The sequence below is a fragment of the Triturus cristatus genome, chromosome 2_2 (genome assembly GCF_964204655.1).
Source record: "Triturus cristatus chromosome 2_2, aTriCri1.1, whole genome shotgun sequence".
In the NCBI taxonomy this organism is placed as follows: Eukaryota; Metazoa; Chordata; class Amphibia; order Caudata; family Salamandridae; genus Triturus; species Triturus cristatus.
In genome coordinates, this window is record NC_140582.1 from 865,159,977 (window position 1) to 865,177,044 (window position 17,068).

The 17,068-nt window shown below is 46.3% G+C and overlaps 1 protein-coding gene across 1 annotated transcript in view; it reads right to left on the reverse strand.

Annotated features, from left to right (window-relative positions):
• PGM2 (phosphoglucomutase 2) overlaps positions 1 to 17,068 on the reverse strand; it is a 292,737-nt gene that overhangs the window by 26,185 nt on the left and 249,484 nt on the right. The window contains exon 13 of the mRNA XM_085642287.1: positions 801 to 934. Coding sequence (XP_085498413.1) covers positions 801 to 934 — 134 coding nt within the window. The remainder of the gene's footprint in view (positions 1 to 800; positions 935 to 17,068) is intronic.

The window sequence follows — 17,068 nt, forward strand, 5'->3', positions numbered from 1 at the left end:
CCGTCAACAGCCTCCCGTAGCACAAGCAAACATCTGGTTAATTTACATGCAGCCGCGGCCCGTGCAGGTAAGAGGGGTGGGGAAGATTTCGACAGACGATGACAAATATATTACTAAAGCATGGTGTGGTAGATCACTGCCATCACTAAGTGAAATGATTTGTTTCCTACTCAAGTATTTATTTCCATCCCACTTCCCAAAAAGAAAGCTTCATTTTTGCTTTCCTAAATACTGATATACTCTGAAATATTTGAACAGTTCACTTACAGGTATTTAAATTGTGTTGTGTGCTAGAAAAAAATGTCATCCTCCATCCTTTCCTTTCACACTCCTTGTACCTAGCAAGACTGTCACATAGTTCACTTTACTTTCTCTGTCTGCATAGTGAGAGGATGTGGTAAACACCATCTTTTTAAAAAGAATAAGCGGCAATTTTCGGAAGATATAGCCAGACATTTGACCTCCGTCTTTGAACAAACAGCAAGGGTGACAAGAGAAAAACAAAATTGAAAAGCATCTTTATTGCTCATTTACCCTCTGAATTGAAGCATGGGTATTTAGGGGGTTCTGCAGCACCCCACATAACCTTACTTCCACTGCCTATGACACAAATTAATAATACAGTTTTTTACAGTGTTGTATAGTATGGTACGTTTTGCTGCATATTGTGTATTGTGTATTGTATATTGTGTGTAGTAGTGTCTTGAGTTCTTGCCACACAGTTAAGCTGTCAAAACAGACTAAAAATAACAATTTCAAAATGGTAATCCACATTTTGGAATTATACTGTAAGCCCCTACCTGTTTCCAGGAGGCACACACAGTTCAGCATAGTATTTGATTTTGGGTTCTGTCCCACTGGTCCTCATGGTAGCCACGCCCCCATTTGAAAAGGTGAAGGTTATCATTTGGCTGCTCTTACTCGTTGGAAGAATCTGGATGTCAAGACATGGAAAAGATCTCAGGGTTTAGCGTAGGCTCCTTGATTGCACATAGACATAACAGGTGCAACATGAAATATAAAACACATAGCAGATAGAGTTTTTATCACAACACTCACTAATAAGCAGCTATTCTGAGATTCACAAAGAAACATTTATGAACTGTGGCCCACAATGTCATTTATAGCGACAAAGATTTATATAATTTAAGAACTTCTATTTTCAATAGTGAAATAAATTATGTAGGATTCACTATCATAACAAATAGTGATTCTCACCAATCAACTTCTTCCGCAACAAGTATTGACAAACCAAATAGGGTGGCTGCTCTTTACAACATGTTCACAGAAACATAAATATACACATACAGATGACAAGAGGCGTGTGGTTGACAGGATAGGAGTGTGTAAGAGGGTGAGCTGATGCATTTGTGAGTAAGATGGTGGATGCAAAGGTGGGGGATGGATAGGATATGGGTATAGAAAGATGAAGGGATCAGTGACATTAAGGGTGGGCATGGGTTTGTGAGTATGTAGACGAACCCTCCCCTCTCAAGTAACACATATCCCTCTAATATTTGAGGTCACTTTTCCTCGCTCTCTAGTGTAAAGGACCTCGCAAAGCCCCACTTCAGTGAGTCGAAATAGAGGACAAATACTGACCGAGTCATTAGGTGAGCCCTGTCAAAATGTTCTCTGATATAAGGCCAGCCTACATAGTGGATGCATTTTCTGGGGAGATTCATACAAATAACAGATTTGGACTGCAACTTGTACACAGATTTCAAATTTCTGAATTAAGTGCATTACTCTTACGGGCACTTGTATTGGCCTAATTAGAACACTGAAATAGATATTCAGTAGTCTCCAAAGCCTATGGTCCACATTGGAGGAAAAGGATGGGTGCTGTGGGAGAAGTGGGGACGACATGGACATCTGCAAGTTAGGAACGTTTTCATGTAAACACCAGTGGAAGATCCCAAACTGATCCGTTCGGACCTCCTGCTGGGCCTCTTCATTGGTCCACCATGCTTTCAGTGGTGTCCCCCTAAGGTTTGGGATGTTTTGCCAGAGAGGCAAGGGAATACAATGCAAACATGAGCAATGGGTCCCATGCCAGGGCTGTTCAGTTGTTGTATTTTATTGGGTGTTTGTTGTCAATATCCATTGAATAGCTTTTTGTAATGACTACACGGAGTCAGAAGTCTGGAACAGCAAGACTTTAATCACGAACTCCCACGGGCACGAATCATTGCCTGTGGCTAACCACAACACCGTTATCTCTCTCTGTTATCTCCCTACTGTCAAACGCTTACGTCATCGCAGGCAGCACAAGATGCTGAATGTACGCCTCGCGCTCAGGCAGCGCGAGGCAGGACAGGCCACTACATATCTCCTTTTCTTAGAGAACAGAGAAATGGAGAAAGCAGCAAAAGGGGAGAGCAAGAGACAAGGAAGGAAGAAAGAACAAACGAGAGAGGGGGAGAGAGAGAGAGAGAGAGAGAGAGAGGGGGAGGGGGAGAGAGAGAGAGAGAGAGAGAGAGAGAGAGAGAGAGAGAGAGAGAGAGAGAGAGAGAGAGAGGGAGAGAGAGAGAGAGAGAGAGAGAGAGAGAGAGAGAGAGAGAGAGAGAGAGAGAGAGAGAGAGAGAGAGAGAGAGAGAGAGAGAGAGAGAGAGAGAGAGAGAGAGAGAGAGAGAGAGAGAGAGAGAGAGAGAGAGAGAGAGAGAGAGAGAGAGAGAGAGAGAGAGAGAGAGAGAGAGAGAGAGAGAGAGAGAGAGAGAGAGAGAGAGAGAGAGAGAGAGAGAGAGAGAGAGAGAGAGAGATAGATACAGAAAGCAAGTGCAGGAGAAATACAACAATGGCATAAAGAAACACAGAAAATCATTGGCGGTACCTAACAGGAACATTAATTGTTCTGGTACTCCTTCTGACAGCGGCGTGGCTGGGAGAAGAACTCTGGACATCAAGTTTACCTTGAGAGATCCTATGAGAGACCTCACTTTTCAACATGGGACACTTGACGTCATTGAGCACATTTTTAACTTTCACCACCTTGTTACTATTCCACCAGTCTTTGCCATTGACTCGAACCGCATTTCCACACACTTTGTCCACTACCACAATTTCCCCATACTTAGCTTCTCCTTTTCTTACAAAACCTGGTTTCTTAATTCTGATCCTGTCTCCCACCGCAAATTCTCTGATCTTAACACGCTTCCTTTCGTCAAAGTACTCTTTTTGTTTGGCCTGGACCTCAGCAGACTTTGACCTCACTTTCTCATCCATTTCTTGGGGAGTGGAATTGGATTTATTCCATTTGGACATCCAAGCCGGTCTAAACTCGGTACATGGTTTCCTACCTCTCAGTAGTTCAAAGGGGGACACACCAGTGGAAGAATGAGGAGTGGTTCTATAAAACCACAACATTGTCCTGACACTTTGGGGAACAGCTTTGTGGTGGGCAAGAGCCCACTTGACACAATCACCTATGACTCTATTTAGTCTCTCTACCAAGCCGTTAGTTTGAGGATGATAGAGAGAACTACGGTGAGGAGTAATGGCAGATTCTCTAAGAAACTCTTGTACTTCAGATGATACAAATTGTACTCCGTTGTCTGATATTAAAGTTTGGGGGAACCCTTCTCTCATAAAAGTTTCCCTTAAGAAGTCGATGATTTCTTGGGAATCGACCTTAGAGACAAACTTGGCCTCGGGCCACTTTGTGTAATAGTCCACCATGACAATAGCAATTCTGCATTGTTGGGGTAAACTGTGAAAAGGTCCTAGAACATCTATGCCAAGTTTTTCCCAGGGTCCACCCGGGAGGGGAATGGGTGTAAGAGGGGGACTACTAGTGTGAAGACTTTTGTCACTAGACGAACAAACAGTGCACTCTTGCACCATTTCCTCAATGTCTCTATCCATTTTAGGCCACCAAAAGTACTCCCTTACTCTACGCTTGGTTAATGTGGCACCTAGGTGCCCCTCATGTGCTTTGGTCAGAAGAGTGGATCTGATGTCCACCGGTGGAACAAGTTTTTCTAACCTGAAAACTAGACCATCCTCAATCGAAAGTTCATCACACACCTTGACATAGGGTTGCAAATTAACATTCACATTCCTTTCCCTGGGCCACCCTTGGGAAATATATTTCATCAGTTCTTTTGAAACTTCATCACCAGCCAACGCCTCCCTCCATTTTTGCTGATCAATAGTACAAACGTTATTAAGTTCAACACTTGCTATAATATAATCCTCCTTATCATCAGAACAACATTCATCAAAACCTTGTATGTCCTGACTGGTGTTAGCAGGTAAACGTGACAGTGCATCCGCTCTTACATTTTTTCCCCCAGCAATATGTACAATATCAAAGTTGAATTGTAAGAGTTTGGAAGCTAGGCGTGCGATGCGGGGAGTGGCCCCGCGGCTGTTGGTACACCCTAAAATCGCAACCAATGGTTTATGGTCCGTTTGAAGAATAAATTTTTGTCCCCACAAATAATTTTTAAATTTCTCAATGCCCCACCAACACGCTAGAAGCTCCTTCTCAATGACAGAATAGTGAGTCTCTGCTTCTCTTAGTACTCTGGATGCAAACCCTACAGTGTGTTCCTTTTGGTCAACAATCTGTGTCAAAACAGCGCCCAGTCCATAACTGCTAGCATCAACAGTCAAGGTACACTGGACCCCTTGTACAAATGGCTTCAAGGCCTTGACAGTGCTAAGTTGCTCCTTGATCCAATCGAAGGCGGTTTTGCATTCATCATCCCACACAAATTCACTTCTGTCTTGGAGCAGCTTGGAAATGGGACGAATCTTTGTAGCATAGTCTTGAATAAAGCGGGCATAAAATTCTGTGAGACCTAACAGTGATTTGACTCCTGCTTTGTCTTTGGGAGCGGAAGCATCAACAATGGCTTGAACCAAACTCGGTTTGGGCGTGACTCCTTCACTTGATATCGTGTGACCCAGATAATCCATCTTGTCTTTAGAGAATTCACACTTGTCCCTTTTTAGGACCACCCCATGTTCCTGGAATATAGACAAGATCTTGTTCAGCACTATGTCGTGTTCTTGTTGGTCTTTAGCGAACAGCAGAATGTCATCTTGGAATATGGCCACATTTTTTATCCCCTTCAGTAAATTGACCATAACTCTCTGAAAGACAGAGGCTGCTGAGGCCAACCCAAAAGGCATTCGACAAAATTGGAACAAGCCTGCAGGAGAGTTGAACGCAGTGAAATGGCGTGAATCCTTGTCCAGTTCAATTTGGTGATATGCCGAGGCCAGATCTAATTTGGTGAAGACCTTGGCACCTTCGACTACGCCCAGCATTTCTGATATATTCGGTAGAGGATGCGAATCCACCCAGATGACCTTGTTTAGATTGCGCAAATCAATGCAGATTCTGAGATCATTATTTTTCTTCCTTGCCACGACCAATGCTGATGACCAATCAGACGATTCTATGGGTTCAATAACCCCTCTTTTTTGCATGGACAAAAGTTCTTTTTCCAAGTCTTCTCTTATGCTGAAAGGGATACTCCTTATTTTGTGTTTTACCGGTTCCGCATCACTCTTTATCTTGATCTTGTGTTTGAATCCTTTGATTTTCCCCAATTCGCCTGAAAACACTCTAGGATATTTATTGAGTAGTTCCTCAACATGTGTTTGGTCCCGAACAACCAGAATCTGTTCCTTTGCTCCAGGGCACAGCATCATACTGAACAAACCTTGGTGGAACCATCCCAATATGTCTAATCCATTGACAGCGACGTATACTTTTCCATAAATGTGTCTGTTCTTGAAAGTCAAGATGTCCTCGAAGTACCCCATCAGTTCTATACTTCTCCCTTCATAGGATACAGGTTCACGGTCAGGCGGTTGCAGAGGTCTGTTACCCCATTTTTTCCTGAACAAAGATTCACTGATCATTGTGATCCTTGCACCAGAGTCTACAAGCAGTCTCAAACTTTCTTCCCCTACTCCAATGATGGCATAGGGATCTATACAGTCATCAGGGTTACCACTTCTTATGTTCCCTTTGCTGACCACTACAACCATGTCCTTGAGTTCACACAGAGTGTCATCGCTGTCACTACCACTTGCATCAATGGCACATGCCACCTGTTCTTTCTTATATTTTTGGCTTTGGCATACTTTGTCAAAGTGTCCCAATTTCCCACATTTACGACAGGTTGCATTTCTCGCAGGACACGGTCTACCACTTTTCACATGGGAGGGATATCCACATCTGTAACAGATATCAGTCCTTTTGAAAAAATTACTTGGCTGATAATCTTTTTTTTTCTCATACTTTTTAAAACGGACAGGGGTAACAACTTCAACACTTTTACTTTCCAGTTCCTTTATTGAAGATTGTGACGTTTCAATGCTTTTCGCTATGCGAATAGATTCATCCAGGGAGGGATTTTCCAACGATAAGAGCTTTTGTCTTATGGTTTTGTCCAGACATTTTCCTATGAACTGGTCACGAATCAATTGTTCACTGAAATTTTCAAACTCACATTCTGCCACCAACTTCCTCAAAGCAGTAATGTATGTGTCTACATCTTCCTCGGTTTTCTGCACTCTTTTAAAGAATTTATGCCTAGACACCACCACACTGGGTTGCTTATCAAATCTGACTTTTAATTTCTTCACTGTGTCTTTGTATTCATCCGTATCTTCTTCTTCTTCACCCACTACATCAGGTAAATGTTTAAGGGTTTCCCTCCCTTCAAACCCCAGAGAATGCAGTAGTAAAAACTTTTTTCTTTCTGCCCTGAACCTATGTGCTCCTATTGCACCCAGGTAATTTTCAAACGCATCGAACCACTTTCTCCAAGGCACAGGAGGTTCGCCAGGTGTGTCCAGGAAAGGAGGTGGAGGAAGAATAGACTGCATCATGTAAAGTTTTCTTCAAACGTGCGAATGAGGAAATATAGATATTTATTGTTCCTACTTATAAGTAGGTAACGGTGGCAATCCCAAGAGTGTACGAAATTACATCAAAGCCAGTATTTTTGATGAGCCACAACGTTTGAAACAGCCTATATAACAACAAGAGAGACTGCGAGAAGAATTATGTGTTATCTTTTTTTTTTTTTCAAGATCGTGCCCACGTCATGTCCTTTTTGCCAAGTGCAGAGTGAGTAACCCTTTTTGCCTTAATGCGTTTTTGCCACTTGCCAAGAACACACCAGTCCAATTTTCCCAAGCCCCAGCACTTATTCGATGATAAGCCTTGCGCAGCAGACCATATGTACTGAAAGAGACATAAACGAGGCTGCCTCTTTAAGAGCTGGGCGGGGAAGATCGTGTGTCAGAAGGCAGAGAGGGAGGGACAAACAGCGGAGTCTGCGCGCCTAACGCCTGTCGTCACAAGTTTCCTCACCTCAGGCGAACCGATCACCAGGAGACATCAGGAGGCAGACGCTTGTCTTTCCGTGTACGGCTGTGGCAATGGATCGTTACCGACCAACAGGTGAGGAATGCGCAGGGCGTCCGATACCTCAGGTACCTTAGACCGTAGTCTTCTGTGGGTTCTGTGGGAGTCGTACTCGTCGCCAATTTCTCAGTGTAATGACTACACGGAGTCAGAAGTCTGGAACAGCAAGACTTTAATCACGAACTCCCACGGGCACGAATCATTGCCTGTGGCTAACCACAACACCGTTATCTCTCTCTGTTATCTCCCTACTGTCAAACGCTTACGTCATCGCAGGCAGCACGAGACGCTGAATGTACGCCTCGCGCTCAGGCAGCGCGAGGCAGGACAGGCCACTACACTTTTGCTTCCTGCATTCTTTATACAAATATTTTTTAATTAGACCTAAAACGGATTACTGCTCACCCCCATTTGGGAAGTGTAATTTTCTTAAGTCATGATTTGTGTGAACAACTTATTCTCCACGACTTGAAAAGATTATTTGTTTAAAACTCAATAAAAGACAATTAACAAACACCTCTGCACAACATTCTTATTAGAGAGGTAAAGAAATACACATTACAGGTTGTAATAATACAAGGCATAGCTTCAGAATGGATATGAAGTAATCTCAAAGTATATATAATTGGATCAGTGCTCTAAGGTGGTTGGAGAGTTGGAGGTTACTATGTATAACACAACTATTTAAAAAAATATATATATATTTATTGATTTCCAAACAACCAACGAAAAGAATGCAGCTTTGTAGTTTCACATATATAAGTGATAACTTAGCAAATCTCGCACCGCGTAGCTCTTGACCCCCCACCCGCAACCCTTCCCTGCCACCGGTGTGCCATGAGTGCCTGTACTGTAAACAATAAGGTGCATCCGAGTCTATTGCAATAAAAAAATTAAACAACTGTAGTGCTGTACAGGGAATAGACTTTCAGTAGAGTTCAACACTCGTTCCACTCATCTTGCCCTTGTTTAATCTCCTTGTGTCAAAGCATCAGTTAAATCCTCCTGACCCTCCAAGACCGAACCCTCCTCCGAACCTGCTTCCGGAGCCTGCAGTATTGCAACTAAGGCCTCCCATGCCCTTGCCACTTCTTGTGCCTTTTCATTAGTAATACGTAGGGCCTGCTGTAGTCTAAGTGAGCCTTCACTCCACGCCCATTTGAGTAATTCCGCCCGCCATCTCCCCACATTTGGCCCCCTCACTGATTTCCAATGCATTGTGATTTCCCTCTTAGCTAATACGAGGTCCAGGTCTATAAATTTGCTTGTCACTTTCGTTTTAGAGGTATGCGGAAACCAGTGCAATAAACAAGTACCCTGTTCTGGTTCTAGTTTACGATCAGTTATGCTACACAGAAAATCCAGCACTTCCTCCCAATACGTCCCTATACTCGTACATCTCCACAACATTTGCTGGAAGTTGGCCCCCTCTAGGCCACACCTCGGGCACTGAGCGGCGGCCGCATTAAAATATTGATTAATCTTAGCTGGTGTCAAGTACGCTCTATGTAGGACATAAAAATGCACCAATTGAAATCTGGCATTCTTCGTGCTCTTCCAGGCTCTCCTAACCAACTGGGCCCACGTCTTTGAGAATTTCCCTGCCAAGGTCCGCTTCGCACTTCCCCTGCAACTCGCGCAACTGTACTAATGCCTCAGTCAACATGCGCCTGTAAAGGCACGTAATAGCCTTAAAGGTCCCTGCGGCCATTACCACATATTGGCACGCCATTGAGGTCCGTAGCTCCGACAATCCCGTCCTCCAGTAGCATTGCATTGCTGTGACTAGTGCTGAATACAGCAGATAATCCCCTCGCGGGAGATCATATCTATCTCGCAGGGCCTGAAATGACAACAGGGTTCCGTTTTCATAAAGGTCTCCCAGCACTTGTACTCCCAGTACCTCCCAGTTAGCTAATGCCGTCCAGTCACCGCCATGCGGGAGGGCCGTTCACATACCCAGCGGTATCTCCGGGGCACACGGGCGGGCAAATCCAGCCCGGCGCTGGCTCCGGTTCCAGCACAACCGCAGTGTCTTCTCTTCGGCAGTGAGGGGTTCAAGACGCATCTTCTGTTGAAGTACTATAAAGGACAAGATATAGCGTGGTACCAACCGTCCTTCAGGACCATCCGGGCCCCGGAACTCCCGAGCCACAGCTTGGTTGAGCCACTGCAGCTGTGCCGCCAAATAGTACCACTCAAAGTCCGGCACTGCCATACCCCCATCAGCTCTCGGGCGTATCATTGTAGCCATTGCAACCCGCCGTCTGCCCATCCCCCAGAGAAATCCTCCAGCCATAGAGCGGAGCTGTCGGAAGACGGAGCCCGGCACCCAGATCGGTAACGTTTGAAAATAATACAATGAGCGCGGGAGCGCCACCATCTTCAGGAGCGCCACCCGTCCTGCCACCGATAACGGCAACGTGCTCCAAAACGCAAAGCTGCCCCTAAGTCCCCGTATGGCCCGACTCAGAATACCCTCCAGCAAATCCTCAGGGGTATGATAAATGTTGGTGCCTAAGTAAGGTAAACAGTGGGGCTCCCAGCGAATGCCCACCACCTGGGAAGGGTTCACCTCAACCGGAACCACCGGAAACAAGTAGGTCTTTGCCCAGTTCACCCTCAGCCCCGGGAACTGTCCAAACGCATGGAGCAATTGCTGCGCACCCCCCAAGGCCGTATCCGTGTTTGCGAGAAAGATTAACAAGTCATCCGCATATAGGGAGATAAACTGCACGTCCCCGCGGAGGTCTAAACCAGGATAATGCCTCCCCAACCTGGCATGAGAGGCAAAAGGCTCAATGGCCAAGGCCAACAACAACGGAGAGAGCGGGCACCCTTGCCGTGTACCCCGCCCTATCTGGCAAGATGAGGAGATAGTCCCGCGCGTCCGCACTCGAGCCGTCTCTGATCTGTAAAGGATCTCCGTCCACCCCACAAAGGAGTCCCCAAGTCCGAACGCATGAAGGACCCGGTACAAGTACGGCCACTCAAGGCTGTCGAATGCCTTTTCGATATCTACAGAGAGAACCGCTGCAGCAGGGGAATCGCTATGATCCTCTCCCAGAATCCGCAGAAGGCGTCGCACATTAGTCGCTGTTGTGCGCTTCGGGATAAAGCCCGCCTGGTCATTATGGACCAGTTGCGCCATATAGGGAAGGAGCCGGGTCGCAAGAATCCTACTCAATATCTTATAATCAGTTGTTAACATTGATAACGGGCGGTAGGCCGACTGAGACAAGGAGTCTTTTCCCGGTTTCAACAGCGGAACTATGATAGCTTCGCGAGTGAAAACAGGCAGTCTCCCCAAGTCCCGGGCCTCCCGATAAACCACCAGCAGTTTGGGGGCCAGGATATCGACATATGTCGAGGAAAATTCAATCGGTAGGCCATCTGCTCCCGGGGTTTTTTTGCACGACATGTGCTTAATCGCACTGCTTATTTCCCCCACCGTGATCTCCTGTCCTAACATATCTGCCTGGTCCTCCTCAAGGCGTGACAGTCGTATCACGGCCAGGAAATCCCCCAACTCATCACCCGTATTTTGCAGTTTACTCTCGTATAGGTCCGCAAAAAACATCCCATTAATCCCCTGCTGGGTGTACTCCAGCACCCCTGCTGGGGAGGTCAAAGCAAGGATGGGAGTAACTCTCGGGGCTGGGTTGGCCAGCCAGGCAAGGAGGGAGCCAGCCTTATCCCTTTCCGCGTGTGCCCACACTAAGTACTCTTTATAGTCAAAGCAGCGCAACCTCTCCACTTGCATCACCACTCCCTCCCTCGCAGCCAAGACCTCGCCTGCACTCCTGGATTCTCAGGGCGGGCCTTCACCGCCCGACGCAGCCGCAGTTCCTCCCTCTCTATATCCTGCAAAAGCGTTCTCCGCACTCCCGCCGTTTTGGCAATACATAAGCCCTGCACACCACCTTAAAGGCATCCCACTCCTGAGCCAAGGTCGAGGCCGTCCCCTCATTCTCGAGAAAATAATGCTCAATACCCTCCTGCACCTCAGCATGTATAACACAAATATGATAAGCTATCAGTATACGGAAGCCACAAAGATGTTGGATATCCTTAACATCCTGGGAATTTTCTCCCAGCAAGTGGAGGACAGACTATGGCCCTAATTATGATGCCGGTCGGATGAGAGTCCGACCAGCATCATTGCCCGAAGCGGGAGCAAGCGCGCTGAGGCAGAGAGTTCCACCGGGGCTTGTGGTGGTTTACTCCTAACGCTACTGCGGCTGAAAAAACGCTGTCAAATTATTTTAAACGGATTGAATTTCCTTTTTAAAACCACTGGTTAAACCTTTTAGCATGCACATGTTCGCTGCATTGAGCTCACCTCACTCCTAGTTCCCCCTCATTTCCGCTTTGGAGCACTTACGATCTGTGTCACGGGCTAGTGTTTCAGGAGAGCCAGCTGTTGCACAGCAGTGCTGAGTGTTGGGTGGGAGGAGTCACATGCCTAAATACCAAGCTGGAGCAAGCGTGCAGCGGGTGCGCAGCAGGCATGCCGAAGGCGCGCCTAAGGCAAGCCTGTCTGCGCCTGTCCGCGCCCGACCGGGATCAGGGGCCAAGACCCCTGGCCCTCGCCTCCTCTACTCCATAAAGGAACTGTGGCTCCTAAACAAAGGTACGACTCAACTTAATAAATACGTAGCCACTAAATTGAGGTCTGAAGGATTATTAAGACCCCACACCGATAACCTAACTCATTCAATCTACCATCAGGGACCGACACAGACTGAGTGCCCTCAGGAACTTAGGATTGCTACCCTCAATACCCGCTCATTACAGAAACACAACCTCGAGGTATTTTTGTTACTTCAAGACGACACTCTGGGCATTTTAGGCATTACAGAAACTTGGCTCGAAGAATCCTCAACCCCAGATTTAGTGGCCACCCTACCCCCCAACTATGCAGCACTCTGCCACAATCGATCTGGCAGTTCCAGAGGGGGTGGAGTGGCACTCCTGTACAACCGCCAACTAAAAGCAGAGGCTCTGTGCGCAGAAAGCATTGAGGGGGCTGAGGTGCTGGGGGCCAAGTTTCACTCCAAGACAGCTTGCATGGCCATCTTGGTAGTCTACCGCCCGCCACGAACGCCACCTAGGTTCATTGAACAGTTCACAGAGCTAGCTAATGATATCCGTTCCCGATACAAATGTATGGGGGTGATGGGGGACCTCAACCTACATTGGGACCTGACCCCCAAAGACAGTCAGGCTGAACAGTTAGAGGAGGCATTAACCTCCCTAGAACTCCAGCAACTAGTAAACGGGCCCACGCACAACAAAGGCCACACTTTGGACCTTTCACCAGTCCCATAACTATTAGTCCCTGCCCCTGGTCTGACCACTCTATACTCAGTGGCCGGTTCCCACTCCCTAAGCAAACAGCCAGTCAACCTCCAGACTGGAAAGTGTTGCGGAGCTGAAATAAAATCTGCGCCGACAATCTGGTCACTATTTTACAGGAATCAACTACTCCCACACCTATACAGGGAAATCGCGATGCAGGAAGTGTGGCCTTGACAGCAAGGCTACAGAATGCTATTGACAGGATAGTTCCTACACGCAGGGCTAGAATAACGGACAAAGGCAAAGGGGCCCCTTGGTTCAACGATGCCTTAAGAAGCCTGAAACAAACTCTCCGACAACGCTAGAGAGTTTGGCGAAAAGCCTAAGACCCATGTGCCCTGCTAGAATATAATGCTGCGTTCGCAACCTATAAAAAAGCAATTCTATCAAGTAAAGCTGAATTCTACAAGGCTAAAATCACCACTGCAGACAACAAACAAAAAGAAACCTTTCGGATCCTGAAAGAACTGAGACAAGGCAGGGGACAGAAACCCCCCTTCTGCCCGGAAGACTCCAATAACTTCCAGTCCTTCTTTGCAACGAAAGTTAAGGACTTAATAACAGAAATCCACTCCACCCCCAAGTTCCCGTGCACCTTGGCACCAACACCACCGCCCCCTACTTTCACTGAACCTCTCACCACCTTTCCTGTTCTTCCGCACAACTCCCTGTCCCACCCAATAGGGAGGGTGAAATCAGGATCCCCGGCCGACCCCTGCCCGCCCAGGATCTTCAAGGCAGCGCTTCCTGGGATAGGAAACAAGGTCCTCTCACTCCTCAATCAATCCCTTGCTACAGGACATGTCCCCTCCAACTTCAAAGAAGCACGGGTCACCCCGCTTCTGAAAAAACCTAGGGCCAGCACAAAAAACCTACAAAAATTCAGCCCAATCTTCCAGCTCCCCTTCCTGGCTAAAGTACTAGAACAGCACGTGCTAAAAGCCCTGACCAACCATATAGAAAACAATCACCTCCTACAATCTAACCAGGCAGGGTTCAGGGCGCATCACAGCACGGAATTGGTTATACTGTCTGTTTTAGATGAACTCAGATTAAGGGCCGACAAGAAAAAGCAATGTGCCCTGGTTCTACTGGACCTATCCGCGGCATTCGACATGGTCAATCATGACCAACTAGTGTCTCGTATTTCGGAGCTGGGTATTCAGGGCTCGGCCCTTGCATGGCTGATCTCATTCCTCAAGGGCCACTCCCAGAGAATTCAACTGAATGACCATGTGTCCGATCCAGGACTACTTTCATGCGGGGTACCGCAGGGATCGGCGCTATCACCACTTCTTTTCAATGTCTACATCCAGCCCCTGATAGCGGCATTGAACCTTATGGAGTGTCAAATTTACAATTATGCGGATGACACCCAAATTATCATTCAGATTGACAACGCCCCATCAGCCCACACAAGATTCCATAACTTCTTGAAATTCACTGTTAACTGGATGACGGCCAACTCCCTCAAAATCAACCTGGATAAAACGGAAGTACTGGCCGTCACCTCAGACTCTAACCCTTGGAAGGAGCTATTCTGGCCACAAGAACTTGGCGCATACCAGGAGACTGTAAAAGGCCTGGGCATCAAAATTGATGCCAAGCTCACAATGACCCAGCAGGTATCGACAGTAGTGGGAATATGTACAGGCATGAGACAGCTGCGTAAGCTTGCCCCTTTAATCACCTTCAATACACTCAGAACGGCAGTGTCTGCTTTGATACTATCACACCTCTACTATGGCAATTCCATGTACATCGACCTCCCGGGTAGCCTTCTAACCAGACTGCAGGTTATTATGAACGACGCTGCTAGGTTAATCTTCAGAGTGCCCAGGTGGGCCCATACATCACCCCTTCTAAAACATTTGCATTGGCTTGCGGTTGGACAGAGAGCAAAGTTCAAAGGCCTCTGCATCCCACACAAGGCCATTTATGGCCAAGCCCCTCGCTACATCAAGGACCGCCTCGCCAAATACAATCCCAGCAGGACGATACGGTCCTCTGATGCCAGCCTCCTGATGTGCCCCCGATTCAACTTGTCCTCCAAAGGAGGAAGAGCATTCTCCTCATCCATTCCCCATACATGGAACAAACTGCCGGAGAACACATGTAAGGAACACGCCCTCCTCCCGTTCAGGAAGAAATTAAAAACAGTGCTTTTTGCGGAGGCCTGGGACGTAATCTAAACCGCTGCATGCGAAGGCTGGATCTCTCGGACAGTGCTTAGAGACCTGATGGTGATAACGCGCTTAACAAATGACAATTAACAATAACAATTGCGGTAAAGGGACTGGCAGACAGGTAGTCGGCAGCCCCGACCGCTTAATTAGGATCCGACTGCCGTGGAGGCAGTTCAAAATGCGCCTTTTGGCTTCAAGGCTTGTGCTGCGGCCCAGAAAAGGTCAGCAGCACAAGCTCAAATGCCAAAAGGCATGCATGTTTTAAAATATCCATGCACCCTGTAGCAGGCACGGTGCCAGCCACATGGGGCATGGATGTTTGTGGGGGCACCTGTGGTGTCCTCCTGGCCTCATAGTGGAGGCCACGGCCCAATGTCTGTTTCCGACAGCCTTTCAATGGCGATCAGACCGCCATTGAAAGGCCTTCAGAAAGGGTCACTGTTATCCTTACGGCGGTGCCTGAGCAGGCACTGCCCTCATTGTAGGGATTATATTATGACCGCAGGGCCGACATGCTCCTTGAGCCCGTTGGAACCACAGCTGCTGGTCCCTCACAAATGCAGTCAGTCCGACCGCATTGTAATGCGGCAGTCTGACCGATGCTTCTGTTGTTAGTGGAACCGACACCGAACTGCTGTCAGCGTTGTCCTACAGACATCATAATGAGCCCCTATATTTTCCTCCTGAAATTACCATGTTTTGCAGTGTGAACCAGGACAGGACAAAACAGCCTCCGTAACCCATTTCCATTTAGGGCATGGCTTTGGATGCAATGGAGCTGGTGGTGCTGTGGTGGCTGACCTACTGGGAAGTCATTTCTGATGTTGAAGTCATCTGAAGCATCACCACTGGAAAATCAGCAATTCACACACCTTTAAGTAAGCCAGGAAACCAATATTCAGGAAGATAGGGCATCTGCTGAATTTAGGTGTATGCTTCATAGCTGCTCAAATATAAATGAGCCAATTTTTTTTAATTCTTCTAACGTTAAACTCAGCACTAAGCTTAACCCTACACCAAACCATAATCCGGAGACTGAACCTGATCCTCACTCTAACTCAAAGTTTATCCTTAAGCCATAGCTCGGATACAGTCAGCAATCAGCAAGAATGCCCAAACAGCCTGCAGGCCTTCGTAAAGTAATGACAACAGTTCTATTAATTTGCACATTCAAAATAAAAGAGGCAATTGCTAATTACACTGATCAGTGCTCTTGCAACTGTTTGCAGACACATAGCGGGGCAAAACTATGTCCTCACATGCTATGCAGACAAACCTACATTTGGAGGGAGTAAGGAATCAAAGCATCAGAGTCTGACTAGAAAGGCAAAGCCACTATGCTAAGACAACAAGCTATGGCCGTGCCTGCAGGAAAATACCAGATGACCAACAGGATTTTTCGGTACTGGAGGTCTCTTCTGGAAGAACCATCCCACTGGAAGCTCAAGATAGAAAAAGCTTTCCAGGAGACTTCCTGGTGAATATATCCCTGGTGCTGATCAGCACAGGCGATACGAAAATATTGTGTGTCCATCTCCAGTCTTATATGCTTTGCTTTCATCTCTATTCTCATTCAGAAACCAATAACCCTGTGTGAAGGAACAGATCTATCTGCCAGTCACCACAGGACTGGTCTTTAAGACCACACTTGAGAAACGGATATTCAGATCCAACCTTCTGACCTGTTGCGGCTCTCAGATGCTAACATTTTGTAAGAGCGTCTGCACTATAAGCTTGGCCAAAGGGCTGATGGGTTTCTGATTTGTAATTGGTTATAGGAGAGAACTGATTGTTCAATCAAAGACTTTTCCTCAAAGACAAAAAAATATTGTCATCATATCTTTATAATCGTCAGTACAAAAATATTGAGAAAAAAATCATCAATGTCATTAATATAATTGTATTAAATATCGATTTTTATAATAGATATATAAAATAAAATAATAAATATTAACTATATTAAATAGTAACTTTAATTTTTTTAAACTATTTAATATATATCTTAACAAGAATAACAAATAAACTTAAATTAAAAAAGTTAAACACGTATATAATTAATATATATATATACATATATCTACTTAAAAAAAGCTATTAAACTAATAATTTTAATTTATATTATAGTTTA